This window comes from Pteronotus mesoamericanus, unplaced genomic scaffold (assembly GCF_021234165.1).
Source record: "Pteronotus mesoamericanus isolate MK-2021 breed Mesoamerican mustached bat unplaced genomic scaffold, CSHL_Meso_final contig_68, whole genome shotgun sequence".
NCBI lineage: Eukaryota > Metazoa > Chordata > Mammalia > Chiroptera > Mormoopidae > Pteronotus > Pteronotus mesoamericanus.
This window is the reverse complement of record NW_026555234.1, coordinates 2,251,313-2,271,558: the sequence shown is the minus strand read 5'-3', so window position 1 is coordinate 2,271,558 and position 20,246 is coordinate 2,251,313. Positions and strand designations below refer to the sequence as shown.

At 63.2% G+C, this 20,246-nt stretch overlaps 1 protein-coding gene across 1 annotated transcript in view; it reads right to left on the bottom strand.

The window, feature by feature from the left end:
* Positions 1-5,440: 5,440 nt before the first annotated feature.
* Positions 5,441-20,246, bottom strand: part of ABLIM2 (actin binding LIM protein family member 2) — a 77,786-nt gene continuing 62,980 nt past the window's right edge. Inside the window, exons 18-21 of the mRNA XM_054581908.1 lie at positions 18,335-18,389; positions 17,088-17,095; positions 16,805-16,885; positions 5,441-7,091 (exon numbers count right to left, since the gene is read on the bottom strand). Coding sequence (XP_054437883.1) covers positions 6,978-7,091; positions 16,805-16,885; positions 17,088-17,095; positions 18,335-18,389 — 258 coding nt within the window. The 3' untranslated portion in view covers positions 5,441-6,977. The remainder of the gene's footprint in view (positions 7,092-16,804; positions 16,886-17,087; positions 17,096-18,334; positions 18,390-20,246) is intronic.

Here is a 20,246-nt window from a genome sequence, read left to right as displayed (position 1 = left end):
CCGCGCATAATCCCCCCCCCAGAACGAGTGCAGGCAGAGCCTGTGACAGCTTCTAGCCAATACAATGTGGCAGAGGTGACGGGATGTCACTCCTATGGTCGGGTTACACCATTGAGGATTCACCTTAAGGGACGAGGCAGAGGTTCTCCTTACAGGCTTCGATGAGGTCACCTGCCAGGCAGTGAGCACCCACCCCGTGCAAGGGTCGTAAGACCTGGGCGCAGCCTCCAGCGCACAGGTAGCAGAAAGCTGCCCCAGCCATACGGGCCCATGGAAATGAATTCTGGCACCCACCTGAAAGAGTGTGGAAGGAGATTCGACCCTAGTCAAGGCTCTAGGTGAGGACGCAGGCTGCTGACAGGTTAAGTGGGTCCTAGGGTACCCTGAGCAGAGGACGCTGCTGAAATGCGCCAAACTCTGACTCACAGAAACTGAGTCAAGAAATGTGTGCAGCCCTGGCCAGGTGGCTCACTGGGTTGGAGCGTCATCCTGTACACCAAGAAGTTGCAGGTTCGATTCCCGGTCAGAGCACATGCCGGGGTTGCAGGTTCCGTCCCCAGCGGGGCATGTTCAAGAGACAACCAATTGATGTCTCTCTCATATGTTGACATTTCCCTCTCTCTCTCCCTTCCTTTCTCTATAAAAACAATGAATAGATGTCCCCAGGTGAGAATTAAAAAAAGAAATGTGTGCATTGTTATCAGCTGCTATGTTTGTTATGAAAGCATAAAAAATGAATACAATGACCTAGATTCCCCCCCATTACACAGGCTCAGAGCACTGTGGATTTTTTTCTGGCATTTATTGCTATCATGCTTATTGTTTACAATCTCTCTCTGCCCTGTCCAGTGTAGCTCAGCTGGTTGAATGTCGCTCTGCCAACCGAAAAGTCATGGGTTCAATTCCCAGTCAGGGCACAGGTCTGGGGTTGCACGTTCAGTCCCCAGCCAGGACGCGTGCAAGAGGCAGCCAATCTACATTTCTCTCCCTCCCCCCGTCTCTAAAATCGATAAAAGAAAAAAATTTACACCTCCCTCTTGCCCCTAGCATGAAAGCCCCATGAGACAAGAAATGGAGCCTGTCTTGCTTATCCATGGCCTGCAAATCCCGAGCACAGTTGTGTTCTGGGGCCACTGGTCGATGGTAGGCCAACCAGGCGGCTGGCCGGCCAGCCTTTCTCTCCTCCCCAGCCCCCTTCCCCTGGCCGAGACCCAAATAGTTTCTTGCTTCCCAGCTTCCTGGATAGCCTGAGGGGGTCATGTGACGTCCTGGCCTGTGAGATGCAGTGGAAGTCAGCTGGAAGGTTCCTGGCAGCGGTGTCCCGGAGCCATTTGGACCAGACCCCAAGAGCCGAGAGCCGAGAGGCGAGTGTTTATTGTTCAGGAATTTTGCAAGTCAGTTGTTAAACACAATCAGTCATTACTTAATAATTAAGTTATATAAACTTACAATGAAAAATCATATTAAAAACAAAGATAATACTCGAAATTACTTCCTAATTATTTTACTACAGTCTACAATTATCTGTGCTTTGAAGGATTGCGCATGTCCTGTAATTGTATGATAGAAATGCTAGGAGATGGTGTGCTACTGGCGGCTCTTCCCGCGCATGCAGCCAGCGCCACCATGCTGGTAGCTGGAAATCAGATGTCGTGGGAGAATTTATACCACAGCAATCGGCACTGCTACAAACCAGGACTGTCCTCCTTCCTCCCATCCCCCAGGAGGCCAGTGATTGAAGACCAGCCAGCACACCACCGGTTTCTAGTAGACTCACCTAATGCTGCCTCTTCTTAGCAGCAGGAATTACGCCCTTGAACACACATGTGATGTCCGGAGCTGTGGCAGCCACCTTACAACCATGAGCAAAGTCAGAATCGGAGAGACTCTGACTCTTGCAGCCTTGAGCCACTGAATCAAGACCCCCTCACCCCCACAATCACCTACCTCCAGATTCTCTATTAGATAGAAAAAACAAATCCTTGATTTGTTTAAGCCACCATTAGTCAATTTTTCTGCTACTTACAGAGCTCCTAATTGAAGTATGTAGACAGTCAACAAATATTTGTGATTAGTACTCTCAGCCTGACACTATTCCTCATCAGCGATTGTCCTGTTGGGACTTGCACCCGCTACCGAGAACCTGCCACCCTGCGAGCCAGCGCAGGCACGGTGCCACGGGCCTGGTTAGAGCGTGTTTCTCCTAATGAAACTGAAGTTTGAGGACCTCGTATAACCTCAGAAAGTAAATCCAAGCCCTCCTGACCACACAGCCCTTCTGATACAGAGTGTCCATTCGGTGGGAAAATAAGTCAGGGTTTCTTTTTCGAAAAGCTGGCCCAACACTTTGTGAAAATTCCCGACCTCCTCTGATACTGTGAAGGGGAAGTTGGTGTCTTAGTCACCCCAAGGCCTCTTCCCAGACTCCTCCGGTAACATAGCTGTTGAGGAAAAAAATAAATTATAAGCTGTTCATACACCCATGTACGCTGCATTTCCACAGCACTTTTAACACGGTCTTCCTAGATTCCGGGGGCCCGAGGGACCACAGCATCCACAGCGGCGGGGCGCCCACGGGAAACCCCGGCCTCATTGGGGACGTGACGTCAGCTCACCGATGATGCAATGACAGCCCACAGGCCCGCTGCAGCCGTCACTCATTGCTATGGGACAGGCTACCCCCAAACCTAGCGGCTTAAAACAACGTATGTTTATCAGCTCACAGCTTAACCGGGTGCTTCTGGCTCGGGGTCTCTCCAGGTTGCTGTCAAACCTGGGGGTGGAGGGTTGGGGGGACTCTGGTGAAGGCTTGACCGGGAAAGTCGGTGCCCGGACGCCCCCGTGGGGCTGTCTGCAGGCTGCGGCTCCGCAGAGGCTGTGGCCCCCCAAGCGAGGCCTACGCGGGGCCGCTCGCCACGGGGCAAGGGGCTGCTGAGCACCTGGGAGGGAAGCCACAGTTTCTTGTAACCTAGTACTGAAAGTGATGTCCCATCACTGTCCCCACCTTCTATCAGAAGCAAGCCCGTGCACCTGCCCCACTCAAGGGGAGGAGACCCCAGCAGGGCGGGGAGGGGGAGGAGGGACCAGGCAGCGGGGCCCCCTGGGGGGCATCTCAGAGGCTGCCTACCTGGCTGCTGAAAACCAATGATTTTTTTTTTTTAAATCTTAAATGCAGCCACAGGAAACAAACATATTCTGGGAAATAACTATAAGAACTGCAGATGAATTCTTAACAGATGAAAAGAGAAGTCAAAAGACAATGAGATTACAGCCTTATATGTTGAAAGAAAAAAAAGAACTGTCCATCCATCGCCTTCAAAACCCACCGCCACTTCATGCTCTGTCTTCGGTCCGCTCCGGGCACGCGGCGGCCGCGGAAAGGGTCGCTTCCCAGCAGGCCCCACGCGCCACGCCTCTGCCCTGTTCGGCCTTTGCAGGCACTGGTCCATCCGGTCAATAGGCCCGTGTACCGTCTTGGAGAAAGCCTAAGTTTGAGAGTAAAACCCACCACCTCCTAAAACCCAGCTTTTAACTTCTCTGAGCCTCAAGAGCCTTAGCAGTAAACTAGGTACAACGCCTACCGCGCTGGGTTTCTCTGAGAATTAAATGAGAGGTCATAGATCAATTGCCCAGCACGCAGTGGGCACCTGGCAGATGTTTCTTTCCTGCTCAGGATGCCACCTGGCCAACTCCTACTCATTCTTCAGGATGCAGCTCCAAGGTCACCTCCCGGTGAAGCTACCTCGGCTGCCGGGGACGGCCATCCTTGCTTCCTCCGCCTCGTCACTGCAGCCTGAAAAGCCTACCCTGGTTTGTGACACTTAACACTTGCGCCGTCACCCTGGTTCCCGGGTCCACCTCCACCCGCCACAGCGAGCTCCTCCTCCTCGTCCCCGGTGCCCACGTGGTGCCTGGCTCCGCAGTCTGTGCTCGATGAATATTTGCCATTTGACTGGAAACAATTCAGGGTTCAAATGAGCGGTCCAGACCTTGCGTTTGGGCTGAGCATATTTCTGCCGTGAACTAAGCAGCATCCCAGCCTTCCTTTTTTCCTCCCTTGCTCTCACCGTGGAAGAAGGGACTTCTTCCCTCCCCTGGGATTGGCTCAGTTGTCACCTGTAGTAGACAGCGCCCTCTGTTGTCACTCTCTGCCTTTGTCCTGTTGAAAGCTTTTTCCAGAGGGTTTCTCCTTGGCTGACACATGCGTTGTCTGTCCGCCCCTCCCACCCCCCAAAGAAGATGCAGTCCAGATTTCCATCTGTCTTATTCACTGCTGTGTCCTGAGATCCCCAAAGACTGCCTGGCATGTAGTAGGCACTCAGTGGCTGTTGGTTGAATTGATCAGTTCATCTCACGGGGCCCGCGAAAAGGAGGTTTCTGTTATTCATGAAACCTAGTTCAGTTGCACCCCGGCAGCCGCTGCGGTCACCAGGGAGGCGCTCGTCTCCTTGGCCCCTGGACTCGTCCCAAGGGCTCCCGCAGCTTCACCCGCCTCCTCGCCTGCGCCCCTTCCCTCCGCCCCCTCCCCGCCCCGTGCCGCCGTGGCCTCCACGAGCCCGCAGCGCTGGCCAGTGGCCCTGGCTCTCCCCTACCCCACCCTGTCGCCTCCACGTGTGTCTGATCAGGTGGTGACCGCCATAAGAACCAAGCGTCTCTGGGGGCGGAGCCACTGCGCGGGGTTCCCCGGGGCGCGCTCTGCAGGGGCTCGGGGCTGTCCGTGGTGCCATCCCTGGGCAGGGGAGGCTCACCTGCCTGGGGGGTAAGCAGGGCAGCTGGGGGCTCCAGGTGATTCCTACAAAGAGCCTCCGCAGGCCCTGGGAGTTGAACGAGGGGACTAGGCGGAGCCTTGGAGGCAGAATTCGGGCTGCTCGCCACTAGTACTGGCCTTCCCTCCTTCTCAGGCACTTGGGCACCCATGTTTCCCAGACTCCTCTGCAGCTGGGTGGGGTCACAGGATGAGTTCTGGCCAACAGGTCAGCCCGAAGGTGGCGCGTGTCACTTTTGAGCCCAGACGTGCTGAATTAGTTTGGGCAATGCCTTCTCTGAAAGCCGCCCCTGAGCTCTGCGGTGCATTGGGGGTCTCCTTCGGGCCCTGTCAGTTGGGCAGCGGTCAGCCCTGTCATTGTTGGCTGCTCGATCCGTCCCCCCAGCCTGACTGGGACAGGTGTCAGCTCTCACGTGTCTCTCCGCCTTCGGCACCTGCAGCCTGGCCAAGATGTGCCCCCGAGCAAGCGGGGCTCCCAAACCCGTGGCGATCTGAGGCCGACCCCGGGCCCGGCCCCGGTCAGCGTCGCCCCGCTCTGGGCTCACACCCCGTGCCAGCTCCCCGGGCGGACCCTCTTCCCGCGCGCCGTCGGTGGGAGGGGGCCCGGCCCATCAGCAATGGCGCGCGTTTCTAAGAAGCAGCTCTGTACTTTCACGAGTTACAATACATCGTCCTTTATTTGTCCAGGCTGCCCTGGGACCGACATGACATTGCACTAAGGAGGAGGTGGGGGTTTCCAGTTGCTCGGGCTCAGGTTGCTAAAAGGAAGGAAGCGCATTAGGTGCTGAGATTTCCCCTTCCCTGGCCAAGCCGGGCTGGTGAGAAGCCGGGTGCGCAACGGGACGTGGCGTGTTACGGGGCTGGGAGGAAGCTGAGTGACACTGACTCACAGGCGGGACGTCCAGGACACACCAAGACACAGCTCCACAGAACACGGGGAACAGACGCGGGTCACCCCTTTCGGGTTTGCGTAAGCCTCTCCACACCCGTCGCGGATGCGAACGCTCCGCGGCCGGCAGTGCACCCGGACCCACACTGTGCGGCAGACCCGGCACCCAGCAGGCGGCGTGTGCTGCGGACCCGGCAGATCAGACAGGCGTCCCACGCTCTGTCCCCGAGGGTCGGTGTCTGTCTCGGGCACCGCTCCGGGGCCACATGTTTGCGTCCCATTGTGGGGAGGTGGGACACGCTGCTACACCACCAAAAACACGTGGGGCGTGAGGCCGGGCACACGGAAGCCCCTGGCAGAAACCTGCTTTGGCAGAGCTCCCTCCTCTCAGAAAATAACAGCGAGGAAACAGCCGTGGGTCCACACGTCATGGGTACTTACAGGCGGGGTGACGGGGGAGGGCCTGCCTTTCAGGGCGCCTGTGCGACAGGCGTGAAAGAAAGCAAACGGAAACCAGACGAGGAGCCCCGCGCCTGAGGGACACCCCGGGGGCCGAGACCACACACATCAGGACCGCGAGGGCGGGGGGCTAAGGCGGAAGCGCTCCCTCAACGGGACTGGAAAACTAAACTCTGTATATGTGTCACCTTACGTTTAAGTAGGCTATGCTTTTTAATAAAATAAAACTTTTGTGTTCCTTTCAAGGTATCGTTTAGGCATCTAGGGGAGGATCTGAAAGGACAACGCAGTGCACAGAGGTCCCTGAAGGAAGGTACCCTGTCAGGTTGACGTTTGTCCCTAAAAGGAGACTCGGTCACGGACGGCAGCAAAACGTGTGCACCCCACGCTTGGCACAGCCCTGGGCGTCCCAGGCTGCGGGGCGGCCAGCCAGGCTGTGCCTCGGGGGCTGGGGGGCGGCGGGCGGGGCCAGGGGCACTGGGAGCCCTGCGCCCCCACCAGTGATTGTGTCAGAGCCTGTCACTCAAGCCCCGAGTCCCGGTCACGTCTGCGCCCCCAGGGGCCTCGGAAGGCGGGCTGGGGCTGTCTGAATGTCCCTCCACCCCCGGCGGCCACTCTGCAGCATCTCCTGGGGCCAAGCACAGTGGGAAGGGGCGGTGCCAGGCGGGGCGCCTGGGCCCTAAGCGACAAGCAGGAGCGTCTCCTGCACAGGTGCTGCTCCCATCCCACCCCCAGCCCCCAGGCGCCCCACCCGCCCCAAGGACACAGAGAAGCCAGAGCCAGTGCAACAGGAGGGGCTTGCGTGGTCCCTGCCGGTGCCCCCGCCCCCGCCCCCGCCACGCGCAGTCAGAGCCCGGGCAGCGGTCAGAACAGCAGGGCTTTCTTCTTCAGGTCGTTCCTCTTCCAGAGGGCCAGGCGGTCGAACTCCTCCACGCTCATCCCAAACACCTCCTGGAACTCCTCCGGCGACAGGTGCCTCTTCAGAGGAAAAGGGAAAACCAGAGGGGAGCGGTCAGCAGCTCCGCACGTGCCCCAGGCCCCCAGAGGCAGGGCTGCGGCGAGGGTCGGGGCCTCGGCCTGCGCACCCCCTCCGCGGCCCCTTATCTCCACTCTGCGGCTGCGGGAAGCAAGCCCAGAGGGGAGACGCGGTTAGGGACCCTCGGCCACGCCCATACCCACGTCCCCTAGCCTCGGCTGCGCCATCCGTTTCCTGCCTCTCTGAGCCCCGCTCCCCCTCTGGGGGCCCACAGACTGGCCGCGCGGCATGCGGGTCAAGGACGCCGGCGCCGGCCAGCCTCCGGAGCCTCAGCGCACTCACCTGTGGGATGAGGCGGCCCCAGGGCCCCCTCCTGGACTGCGGGGATGCATAAGTCAAGGCAGTCAGCACTCGGGACTGACCCTGGCCACGGAGGGCGGCTGTCAGCCACCGAGATGGTTAGAGCAGCCTGCGCGAGTGCCCCCACCGTCCCCGAGTTCCAGCGTCTCCCTCGCCTGTGTCTGCTCCCAGCCCCGCGCACCTGTCTCCATCCACGGGCTCCGAGAGACTCCCTCACATCCTCTGGCCCGGCAGCTTGGGGGGTGCCTGCCGTGCCCCCCCACCCCTCCTAGCTTCCCAGGGAGGGCAAGGCTTTCCGCCAGCGCAACTGGACCCTCAGCTCTGCCTGGGAGGGACCCCGAGGAAAGCAGAAAGGGAGCACAGGCGGGGGCCTGCGCCAGGAAGGGGTCGGGCTCTGGTCCCCAGAGGAGCTGGCCCAAAGCCCCCTTCTGCCCCTTCTTGAAAAGTGCAGCCGGTGTAGCCACATGGAAACAGCCCGGAATTCCCAGCTGACAATTCCCCCCGCCCCCTTGCCCAGTAGATCCAAAAGAACTGAAAGCAGGAACTGAAACAGATACCTGCACGCCCCTGTTCCCCACGGCGTTAGTCACAAAGGTCCAAACAACCCAACTGTCCCTTGAAGGACACATGGGTAAACCAAACGTGCTTGAGCCACACACTGGACTATCGTTCAGCCATAAAAAGCAGTGATGCCCTGACACTTGCTACAGCGTGGACGGGACCTGGAAACACGTGGCTCCGGGAAAGAAGCCAGACGCGAACGGCCACCTGCTTCCTATAAGGCCGCTTATCCGAAACACCCAGGATAGGCAGATCCTCAGGGACCCGAGCCAGGCGAGGGGCTGCCAGGGGCTGGGGGCGGGGAGGGAGCAACTGTGTAAGGGGCACGGGGTCTCCTTTGGGGGAGATGACAACGTTTGGGAACTAGATAGAGGAGGTGGTCGTACAATACCATGAATGTGCTCAATGCCACCGAACGACACACTGTAAACTAGTTAAAACGACACACTGTAAGCTGGCTGCGTTTTATTTTATGTGAATTTTATCATTAAAAGACCAATTCTTGCACAAAATGTGTGCTCTCCTGGACTTTGCAACAAAACTACCCGTGCCAAAGGCTGGCGTGATGAGGGGCGAGAAAACGCACGTGGAGACACGGGACAGACTACGAGACGCGGGGGCAGCGCTCATCACCACTCGCACCTTCTACAGAAACCGCCACGGCCGGCCGGGCGGCGGCGCGGGGGCGGCAGCCCGGCTGTAGGCCGGTCGGGGCGGGAGGCGGGGGGCGCCCGCCCCCCCAGCCTGGGGCCGAGTCCCCAAAGACCCTCCTGTCGGAATCTGGGCCTAGAGCGCTCGGTGTGTGCCCACACACAGCAACAGCCACAGAGACACACACACACACACACAGAGACACAGCCACGGAGAGAGACGCAGACACACAGAGTGCCCGACGCCCATATACACAGGCACTCACAGAGTCACAGAGACTCAGGGCTTGCTCCCCGTCCCCCAGCACGCTGGCCTCTGCGGGAAGGGCCCCTCGGCCGGCCGGCTGCCTGCGGCGATCTTGAGCTCGCCCGCGGGCAGTGGCATCCTGGAGCCTGCCAGCAATGAGCCGTGCGCCCGGGGGCTCTGGGCGGTGAGGCCTCCACGCCCAGCGCACGGGCAGCCAGGACCGCACTTCAGACCGCAGCGCCCACGCCCAGGTACCGGGTCACAGCCCTCCCCGTTACCGTGGGGCCGCCGGACGCGGGACAGGAGGGAGAAAAGGGACATCGTGGCCACTGGTATTCAGCAAACACTGACTAGGCGCACAGGCCAGAGACACATGTCCCTAGGCCGGGCCGGGGGCTGTTACCAGATGTAAATAAGAGAAAAGCCCTCGCTCCGGCGCCTGGAAAGAGCCAGGTGGGCGGGGCTGCTGAAGGACGCAGGCCAGGCCTCCGAGGCCATGCGGCTGGCTCGCCCCTTTCCTGCCCGCAGGGTGTGCAGCCCGGTGGTGCTGGGCTGGGCGGCGCAGGGTCCTTGCCCTGCTGGCGAGGCCGCTCCGCCCGCCTGGCCCCACCGGGTCCCACATTCCCGCTGCACGCAGGAGCCACTCGTCACTGGGAAGGCAGGGTGGTACCCGGCGGGAGGGAGGGGGGGCCGCGTGGGGTCCCAGCCCGGCAGCCCTGTCCCAGTTACTGGGGTGCCCCTCAGTTCTGAGACATCAAAGGCTCCGAAACCTACCACGGCACGCGGAGGGGCACAGGGGCCTGTGTTTGTCCCCGCGCCCTGAGCAGCTGATGGCAGCCGGGTTTGGGGATGATCAGGCTGAGTAAGGGCGAGTCCTGGGGCCCGCAGGGCCCCCGCCCCGCCCCGCCCCACCCCGTCCCGGTTCCTTGTCTGCGGGGACAGAGCCCGAGGGCTCTGAGTGTTGGGGTGGTCAGGGAGGAAGGGCCTTCAGGCTCCAGGTGTCGCCTGGCTGAGTCCTCATGCCGTCTAGGGGAGACGGGGCTGAGGGGCCCCCCTTGCGGCAGCTGAGGAGCTGGCCCCAGCTCCGAGGCACGCCCCTCCCCGTCCCAGGGCTCTCTTTGCCACCGGTGTGTGTGCGGCAGCAGGGGGGCAGGGCCATGCGCGGTGACCCCTGGGCCATCTCCCCTGCCCCCCGCTTCCTGGAGGCTCCGCAGGACAGGGCGGCGTTCTCGCTCAGGTAGCCCCAATGCCGGACGCAGCCCAGTTCCTTCCTGAGCCGGGAGGCGGGAGGCCGGGGCGCGGCGCCTTCGCAGAGGGGCTGCTCAGCCTCCCTCTGGGACAGCCCACTGCCGGGTGCGCCCGGCCCACAGGCCGCGCTGGGCGTCTGCTCACAGGGGGCCCTCCAGGGCAGTGGCCTGCCCCGTCCCCCCCCCCTCCCTGCCCCATCCCTGGGCAGCTGCGCTGAGGCGTGAGAGCCAGGGAGATGGCTGTGACCTGGGAAGAGCAGGTCGGCGCTGTGACCCACCCCGCCCCTGCTCACCCACCCGGGCAACTCACGCCCTCGGCTCAGACCTGCGCTGGGACCCCAGCGCCTACAGGGCGCCCCTCCCGCTGCGCCCCTCGCCCAGGCTCCCCGCGCCCGAGCCCCCTCCACAGCGCGGCCAGCCCCCAGCTGCCCGCCCACACGATGTCACCGCCAGGAAGAGCTGCCTCGTGGCTGCCGCAGGGCAGCACCCTGCCCCATGGACTCAGCGGGCACTAACCTCGGAAGCACAGGGGGAGGAAAACGTAGAGCAGAGGGCGGTGGTGAGCTTTGAGTATTTATACCTTTGCTTTAAATGTAATTGGTTTCATCTTAAGTTTGCATAATTTGTTTTCCTGCAATGGCTGGGATTAACGCCAGCATGCAAACTTCCTAAAATTTAGCAGCATGGGTGGCTCCAGCAGCCACTCAGCGACTGGACACCAGCGACCCGCGCCCACCGCCCAGGCAGGATGGCGCCGCGTCGCCCCAGGAGCTGGCCCGGGGCGCTCAGAGGCCCGCCAGGGGCTTGGAGCACAACTGCAGGGCGGGGAGGGAGGGAAGGGCTGCCCCCACACACTCCCCCTCTCTCCTTCAGTCACCCATGGGTGCCAGGCTGGGGACACTGACGTCAGCCAGGTCGTGCGCCCCCACCCCCCAGAGCTCTCCCCCCGATGGGGAGGCAGGTCAGAAAGCCGGTGAGTCCCTCGGAGGGCTGAGGGGCCGGGGGTGACCCAGGACGGCTCTGCGGAGGAGATGCCCTGGGGCCTGGAGAAACGCATCTCCGACTTCGCCGCGTGGCCTGGACCGAGGGCCAAAGGGGTCCTGAAAACAGGACGCATTGACGGCTGGCCTCCGACTCCTGGAGGTCATCAAAGGAACACCGGCGATCAACCAAGGGAACGCCCGGCGCTGTGCCAGACCCCTGCCACCTACGGCTTCTGGAACACTCCGGGCTCATCGCCAACCCAGGGCCTGCGGTGCTCCTCCCCCTCTCCCCGCCAGTAGCGGCTCCTTCTCCTCCCACAGGTCCCTGCTCAAAGGTCCCCTCCTCCAGCGGACCCTCCTGGATTGCCCTAGCCACGCCTCTCCTTGCTGAACCACAGCTGACCTCTTGGGCCCCCAGAGCTGTGGACGCCGGTGCCAATCCACCTCTGACACAGGTGCACAGCCAGGACCCGGCGCTATCACCACAGTCTGTCAGGTTCTCAAGGGACCGGTCTGGTGAGTTTAAGCAAAGCTGGTTCCCCTGTCCGCGCCCCACCCCCCGCCCCCGCAAGTCCTTCTCTCTCAGGCACATTCCACAGACTTGGGCCCTCACTACTTGGGCCCCAGGGCCTGGAGGCCCCTCCGGGAGCCCAGGACCCACTGTGGGGAGTCACTCCCCTTCCTGCAGCTGGCCCCGCGCTGCCCAGAGCCCAAAAGGAAAGGCCTGGGCTGCCGAATCCTCTGACCTCAGGGACTCCCGGGGACACGGCGCCCGCGCCTGGGCCGGACGCGCAGCCCCCTTCCCCCACACCCTTTGCTGTCCGCCTGGGCGTCGCACTTTGCGTGACCCCGGCCGACCACCGAGGTCTCTGGAGAGAAAGTCTGGCTCAGCGCGTCCGCGCCTGCCCAGTTGCCCCCGGCTGGCCTGCCCTGCAGATTTCAGACCAGCCAACCCCCACAGTGCCACAAGCCAGCTCCTTGGATAAAGGTCTACATCCATCTGCATCTGTCTGTCTGTCTGTCTGTCTACCTCCCATTGGTGCTGCTTCGCCAGAGGACCCTGGCTGGGAGGGTGTCCTGCTTACGGAACCGAGTGTCCGCATGCGTGCACTGGGAGGTCGAGAGGCATGGAGGGGGTGTTCGCAGTTCCTTTTGCAGAGTGTCATTGATTTGGGAAGACGGCACAGTGCGGTGGCTCTGAGCGACACCTTAGCTGGTGTCCCAGCTCTGTCTCTCGGGAGCTGTGGGCCCAGGACGGTCCTCTGGCCTCTCCGCCTCCAAGTCCCACGGCAGCTGCCACATCGAGTGTGACACCCGTGTGTGGAACAGCCTGGAGCACCGCCGTGGAGCAGACAAATGTTTGTTCCCTAAACCAGACCCGACAGGGCCTCAGGGTCCCCCTGGCTGCCCGTGTTTGGTGCCAATGAGGGCGCCCATTCCCCTCCAGGTGGCTGAGCCTCGCGGCTATCGCCGCGCCCACGCAACTGGCTTTTCGTTAAGCTCTCAGCAGGCGTGGTGCTTGGCCCTCCCATTGCCCCGTCCCCGTGGAAAGCTTTCTCTAATCCATTGTCACCTGCATGGTTCTGTCTCAGGCTGGGGAAGTGGGGACGACAAGGACCGAATAACTGAACTGCGCACGCACCGCACGCCCCCGCCCCGCCCCGCCCGGCGCTTGCTCACGGCTGGTGCCCGGTGACTGCTTCCCAGCCACTGAATCGGTGCTCCCGCCGCCTGGCAGGACAGCCTGCGCAGCGCCCTTTGACAGGGAGGAGTCGGCTCAGGGTGGCTCAGTCACTTGCCCAGTCACACAGCTGGATGTGACAGGTCCTGGACTCCCACCAGGTCACCCTGTCCCTAAGCGTCTCTCCTTCCGCCAGGATGCCACGCCGGACAGCAAGGGGCTGGCGCACGACCACAGTGGCCGTTCGGGCCAGTGCCAGGCAGAGCTGGGCAGGGGGCGCCTCAGGCAGGCGGACGCCTGCGTCTTCCTGGGGACAGGCAAGCTCCTTCCCTTCAAACCGGAGCTCCAGCCCTGCGGCCCCTCAGAGGGCAACTGCCCGGCGCCAGGAGGGGCTGAGGGGCTCCCAGGCTCGAGGCCCTGGGGAGGGGCCGGGCCCAGACCCGCCAGGACAGCCAGTGGGGGCCTCGGGCCCAGTGGGGAAGCCGGCCGGCCGGTCCCGCGCTGCCCGCCGGGGTCACGCGATTCGTCTGCCCGCTTCCCAGGGGACCAGCCCTCCGGAGCGGAGAGGATCATCACGCCACCTCAACAAGCCACCAGCACCGCCGAGCGCCCACTGGCACTGCCAGGAGCCTCCGGGCGCCTTTCGCTCCGGCCCGCGGGGCCTGCCATCCCTCGGCCGGGCCTCGGGGCCGGAGCGTCAGCCGCCGTCAGAGTCCTGGCTCCTCACACTCCACCCAGCGACCCCGCCGCCCGCCGCCCCGCCCGACGGCCAGGAGCCACGGCACCCCGCCGTCTCCAAGGCCCGCCGCCCCGGGCCCCCACCACTGCCCAGACCCACCCGCCTCCGGCCTCGGCTCTGCCCCTGCTGTCCGTGGGGTCGGGTCCTGCTCACGCGGCCTGACTCCTCCCTGAACAGGCTCCCTGAGTCCACACAGCCGGTCCAGGCCTCACAGCGCGGCGCCCGTGTGGCTTTAAATGACAGACCAAATCCCTGCGTCTCCCACTTGAAAGCTGCTGCTTCTAGGCCAACCCCAGACTGCGCACGGCCCAGGGCCCTGCGCGGCCTGGCTGTCCTCAGAGTCCCCTGCTCAGGCACGGCCACCTCAGCCTCCTCACACAGCCCGCGCTTCCTCCCGCCCCAGGGCCTTTGCACGGCCGTCACTCCTCCAGGGACTCGCTTCCGCTGCCACGTGCAGGCTCACTGAGGGCACCCGGTTAACGGGGACCCATGCTCAGCCACTTACAGGCCCGCCTCCCACCCCCCTGAAGCCCGTACGTCGGTGAGTAATCAATCACACACCCTCCTCTGGGTCACAGCTGGCTGATGCCTGCCTCCCCTGCCAGACCGAGTCTGTGATGGTGGGGCTCCTGCTGGCGGCCCCCCGGGGACCCACTCTCACCCCGGGGACGTGAGACTCAGCCCAGCACTTGGCGGCGGGGGCGGGGTGGACAGAACGCCTCCACCCCGTGACGAGCAGCCTTCCTCCGGGGCCTGGCCGTGCAGAGGTGTGGTGGGCCCCGCCGCTGCCCACTGGAACCGCCCGCTCCCCTCGCTGGGCGCCCCGCCGCCCCAGCCTGCCCTGCACGTGGCCTGGCCCTGTGACCGGGCTCAGCCAGCGGGGCACGAGCGGGAGCGATGCCTGGCCTTCGGGGCCCCCCACGTGGGGAACACGGACGTGGGGCCGCCATGCAGCTGTTTAAAGGGACGGGCGGCTCCCCATGGACGGGTGTGGGAAACGGTCAAGGAGAAAGAAACGGGCAGGCGTCCAGCTGCATGAACGGGGTGCGCCGCCCCACCCAGAACACGGCCAGCACCGTGGGCGTCCACAGGGGAGCGATTCCAGGACTGTGGCGGTCAGCCCGGCGGGGAATTCTGAGGGATGTTTACGTTCCCCTTTGTCTTCTTCCGGAGTTTTACAGGAGTCATGGATTGTTTTTATGTTAAAAATAAAGCTCTCTCCTCTGAAACGAAACCGTCAGGGTCCCCCCTCTCCGATGGGGACGTGGCCCCGCCTGAGCCCCGCCTGAGCCCGGCCGGCTCACGTCTGCCTCCAAGCCCTGATGCCTGTGGGACAGGCCCCCTGGCGGCCACCGTTCCAGTCTCCCTCTGGGCAGGCTGAGGGGGTTGGGGGGGCGGAGAGAGAGCGGGGGGAGAGAGAGAGAGGACAGGAGGACAGGGATGCACCCTGGGGCATGTGCTTGGAGATCTCAGCGATTAAACACAGTCGTTTTCTCAAAAGGAAAGATTCGCAGGTATTAACTACTTGGTATCTCGCACCTGTCACTCGGTACCTGGCAAAGAGAGTGGAGTAGGATGGGAGTCCTTCAAAGTGCACCCCAGCCCCAAGGGGAAGGAGCAAGTCCCCGTGGCTCTGGCCCCAAGGCCACCACTGCGCCCGGGTAGACAGCTTGCTGAGCTCCCCTGCGTGAAGGGAGCCCTGCCCCGCGGGGCTGCCTCTTAGGGAGCCAGGCCCACGACGGCAGCTTCCGGGCAGCTCCTGACCCTGGGGCCCCCAGCCGGAGCAGCCCATTTCACAGGAGTGACATTTGTCCTGGGGACGCGACCGCACCGTGACCACGGACCCCACCTCAGCGGAGCCAGAGGGCGACCTGCACAGAAAACGGGGTTGTCCCAGGGAGGCCCAGGCAGAGGCAGCCAGGGACCGGGCGCGAGACCGCCGGGCGGCGCCCCTGCGGGAGGTGGCTGCTGGGTTCTGGGCTCACGGGCCCCTTGGCCTGGAAGACCCTCCCGTGGTCCCCCTTCTCTGCTGGTGACAGTCCTGTCCCTCCTCTACGGGCCAGCTTGGCGCTTCCTCCGTAGCCCTCGATGGGGCTGCCTCCACGGCCCCAGGGCTCCCCTCCCGGCAGCCGCCCGAGTCACGCCCGGGGCAGGCAGGCCGGCGGGGCTGGCGCTGGCTGGACGCGCAGCCGGCCTGCGATGCCCCCGGCACCTGCTGTGTGCCCAGGCCCGGTGGGGCACAGAGGGGGCGGGATGGCCCTGGGCGTTCAGGAACCTCCAAAGCCCTCACACCCCGTGAAATCGTCCTTAAAAGGCACTAAAACATTCCTGACCCGGCTCGGGAGGTGCGCCCCACTGTCTGGACGTCGGTCACTTTGTGGGACGCCGGGGAGGAAGACGCTGCACGCGGGCCCCTTCGGACCCGGCTCACAGGAGGGGCGCAGCCAGGCCAGGTCTTCCAGGCAACGACATCATCCAAGTTCCTACCCCGCGCTGACATCCCAGGGGCCTTTCAGACACAACACAGCTGACCCCTCGGCAGCCCGAGTCCAAACGTGCGGGTCCACCGATCGAGGACTTTCTCACTGAGTGTCCGTCAGCCCTCCGTGCCCCTGGGTCCACATCCCTGGATTCGACCCACTGCGGATCGCTCCAAAGCACTGCTTTCGATCCTCGGTTGGGAACCCTCAGATGCAGGAGGCAGACTGTGCGTGTTGTTCTGCACCATTTTATATGAGGGACTTGCGCACTGGCTGGGGGGTCCCGGAACCCACCCCTGTGGACACCGAGGTACGGCTGTCATTCAGGTTGGGGGAGTCAAAGGTCACACTCGGATTTCGGCTGTGCTGGGGGTTGCTTCACCCCCCGCCCCGCGCTGTGCAAGGGCAGCCGCACTTGCTCTCCACAGATTAGTGTATTGTCCTGGTCACGAGACGCCGTGTGTTGATCGGGACAATTCTCCACTGTCCGGACCCGGGGGACAGATGAGCGTGACTGGGTTAGGCCCGAGCCTCTCCTGTCCGGGCCGCAAACAGCTGCGGCCTCCCCGCACGGCCGCCTTTGCCGGGCACCCGGGCACCCCGGCACCCCACAGCATTCTCCTGCCTCTGAACCAACACGGGTCCTCGACCCAAGCCCTTGCTGTGCCCGCGCCGTCCCCAGTGGGGACACCCAGGGGTGACAAGTGCTGAATGAGGTGCTTGCAGAGTCGCTCAGCGGAAGGACCCTCCCAGGAGCCCTCTCTTACCTCCAGCCTCGTCCGGTCCACGTCTCTGGGCAGTTTCACGCGAATTCGGTTTGTTACGATGAGGGCGTCATAAGGATAGACCTGTTCGGGGAGGAGACCGCGGGTTCACTGGGAAGCAGGCTCAAGCCGGGAGGAGGAGCTGAGCCTGAGCCAGGGGGTGGGGCCTACTTGCATCAGCATCGGACACACGTGTCACGGGAAAAGAACAACAAAAGGAACTTTTCACCTGGGCAGGAGCAGCAGGGAGAGGTCAGAGGTCGGCGCAGGCGGTGGCCCCTCTTACCTTGTATTCTGTAAGAGAAAGAGCAGAGAGCACAGTGGCTGTTGAGAAAGCGCAGGCACTGGCCCCCACGGTGGAAGCCATCCCTTGGGGGACCCCGCCCCCACCCCTGCAGTCAGCTGGGCTGCGCCGCCACTGTCCCCCAGAGGCTGCCCTGGAGCCACAGCGGGAGGAGGGGCCTGCCGGCCTCAGTGGGAAACCCAGAGCGGGCGGCGGTCAGCAGGCTGGAGCCAGACTGGGAGCCGGACGCGGCACGGTGTCCCTGGCAGGGTGTCCCCGGGTGGGTCGAGCTGCCCAAGAAAGCTGCCTGCCTCAGCCTACCCGCCGCGGAGGGCGCGGTCCGGGCAGAGGCTTTGGGGGTGTGTGGAGACTCACAGCCTCCCTGGGGCCTGCACTCCCAGCCTCTTTTTCTTATGTTCCTAACGCTGGTTCCGCACATTCGTGTTGCAAAGGTCTTCCCGCCGGACCCAGAGCATCTTGTTCAAAACAAACTCGTACGGACAGAGGCCTCCGCGAGCGCGCAGAACCCACAGACACTCAAACCCTGACACCCAGGCTGCACGCCTGGCTCGGGGGAGCGTCCGCGGCAGGACACCCAGGCGAGAGGGGCCGGCGCCTGAAGTTTTCAACGTGACACGTGGGATTCTGGGCGTGCCAGTGGCGAGCCCGGGACTTGGAGAGGCTCTTAGAAGGCCAGGCTTCAACACCCCACACTCTGCCCTGCAGGGCAGCCCCGCCCACGAGAGCGAGCCCCGCTCCTCGGGAGGCCGCGCGAAGAAGCGCGGAGTGGCCCCGGGCCGGCTCAGAGCCGGCAGTGCAGCGACCGCCCTGTTGCCCCGCTGGCCGGCAGCCCTCGGGTGAAGTCCAGAAGGCGAGCGAGGGTGGCTCTGACCCAGCTTCATCATTAGGCTCAGAACCGGGGCCTTTTGCTGTGACTCTGCCTCTCTTACCATCATGGAAGGTCACTGGGGCTGAGGCTGGGCTGGCCAGTGCCCTGACAGGGGACAGCTATCCCCACACAGACCCCACTCCCCAAGGGACCAGAGTGGCAGCCCAGGCAGGGCAGAGGCTGCCGGGAGAGAGGGAGCACCTGGGCCCCCGGAGAACGGAGGTGAGCCGGTCCCTGGGGAAGGGGGGGCGAGCACCCCCGGCTCCCCTTGCTCCCCGTGCGTGCAGCCAGCTGGCCCTGGGGGGATGCGTTAGCGACCCCTGCCCCAGCCAGAGACCTCAGGGGTCCCCGCTCCTTGTACCTCGCGTGCCCCAGGTGGCATCCGGGTCTGCTCCGCCAGGGGCCAAATTGGCATTCTGGAAGAGAAAGAGAAAGGGCGGCAGGAGGCAGGCCGCAGGGGTGGGCGGGCAGGCGGCGGGTCCTGGCGGCCTGGGCAGGGAGGGCGGTGGCCACAGACCTGCAGACACCTTCAGCCGGCAGCTTTGCTCACAGGCCGCCCGCTGCTGTCCAGGCCTGCGCGGAGCCCCCCGGTCCAGGCGGCTCCTACTGAACCGTCTCTAAAGGTGCTCCCGGCGCCGGGTCCCTGGGCTCTGCAGCTGGCGTGGACCCTGGCGGGCGGCTCAGCATGCAGCCTGCTCTGCCGGGGCCTCTGCTCCCCTCCGGACCCCGCCGTCCCCAGGTGCTCCGGGCCCGTGTCTCTACAGCCAGCGCCCTGGGGCAGAGCCCAGCATGTTGTGAGCGCTCCATACAGAGAGGCTGCAGCTGACGAGGACATGTAGAGGGTGACACCGCTCTGAGGGGACGGGGACCCAGAGGCCTGCCGCCTGCCTCGGCTGCCTCCTCACCTGTCCGCCGCGCTGGCAGGGAGTGCTGCCGTTTTAATGCATCGCGACCGTGAACTCCCGGAAGCCTCTCTCCCTTCTGCGACCGCCTGCAAGTGCCACCCCCAGCCCCGGTAAGCACCTGCCGAGCCCCGCGGGGGTCTGTCCCTCCACCACCATCCGACTCCTGCACCCGATATGGGCCCCACAGAGAGCCAGGGCTCCTGGCCAGAGCTTCCAGGACTGGGCACGGGGTTCAGTTTCGGGGAGAGAGCTCCGCTGTGGAGGGCGAGGCGGCCTTCTGCGCCCGCCGATTGCATTACAAGGAAAAGTGCTTTCAGCTCTAACTCCCCGCAGAGGCAGGGATGGGGGGGCAGGGCAAGGAGCTCCCAGGGCTCACATGTGTGGGGCCAGAGGCCTCAGAGGGCAGAGAGGCCCAGGTCTGTCACCCCAAACCCAAACAGGGGAAACTGAGGCAGTGCGGGCAGTCAGCACATTAAGTGCAGGATTGGAGCTGGTCTTTATTTAAATGTTTGATATTTTGCTCATCGTGGATCTGTCTGCATTAATTTGGATTTTTAAAAACATGGCATTAAAACATTTTCTGTCTTCATTCTTGAGTCTTGGTTGGTGCCTCCGCGGCCTGAGCCAGGCCCAGCCCTGGAGCCCCTGGCCAGGCATCTGCGTCCAGCTTTCTCTTTAGTTGCAAGAACACTTTTTTGAGACCCTGTCTCAGGTCACTGACACGCACCTCCTCCTGGCACAAAGCCAGGCAAACCCGCCAGCCTCTTGCCTCCACCTCCGTGTCTGTGATACAGAAGGGAAATGCTGCCCCCTAGTGACCACTGCCCTGAATTGCAGGCCGTCCAAACTGGCCACCAGGGCCACCTTGGGTAGTTGGAAACCCACTTCCTAGGGGCAAAACCGGCATCCTTGGCTCTGCCAGGTTCTGAGGCAGAATGGAGCCTCCCAGGAGGGAGGGTGGGGCGCAGTCTGGGTGGAGAGGGGAAGCGGGGGATCAGCCCAGAGCAGGGACAGAGCCGTTTCCTGGCCTTCTAGGTGCCAAGCGGGGCTGGGGTCTTCCAGGCCTCTCTGGTCAGGGGAGCCTGGGGCTACTGCCATGCGTGGGGGCTGGCAAGACCCCAGCAGGCGCACCCCCGGTTGATGCCTGCAGTTCTCTGCAGGGGACCACAGAATGTGAAAGCCACAAGTGATTCACCTCCCGCATTTGTTTGGTGTTATCATGTACCAGCTGCTCCATGGCCACATTCACTAATCTCCGCTGCAACCCAAGGACCATTTTATGAACACGGCTCAGAGAGGTTAAGTAGCTTGCCCAAGATCACACAGCATATGCATGGTAGTGTGAAAAATCTCCCTCGTGTGTTTTCC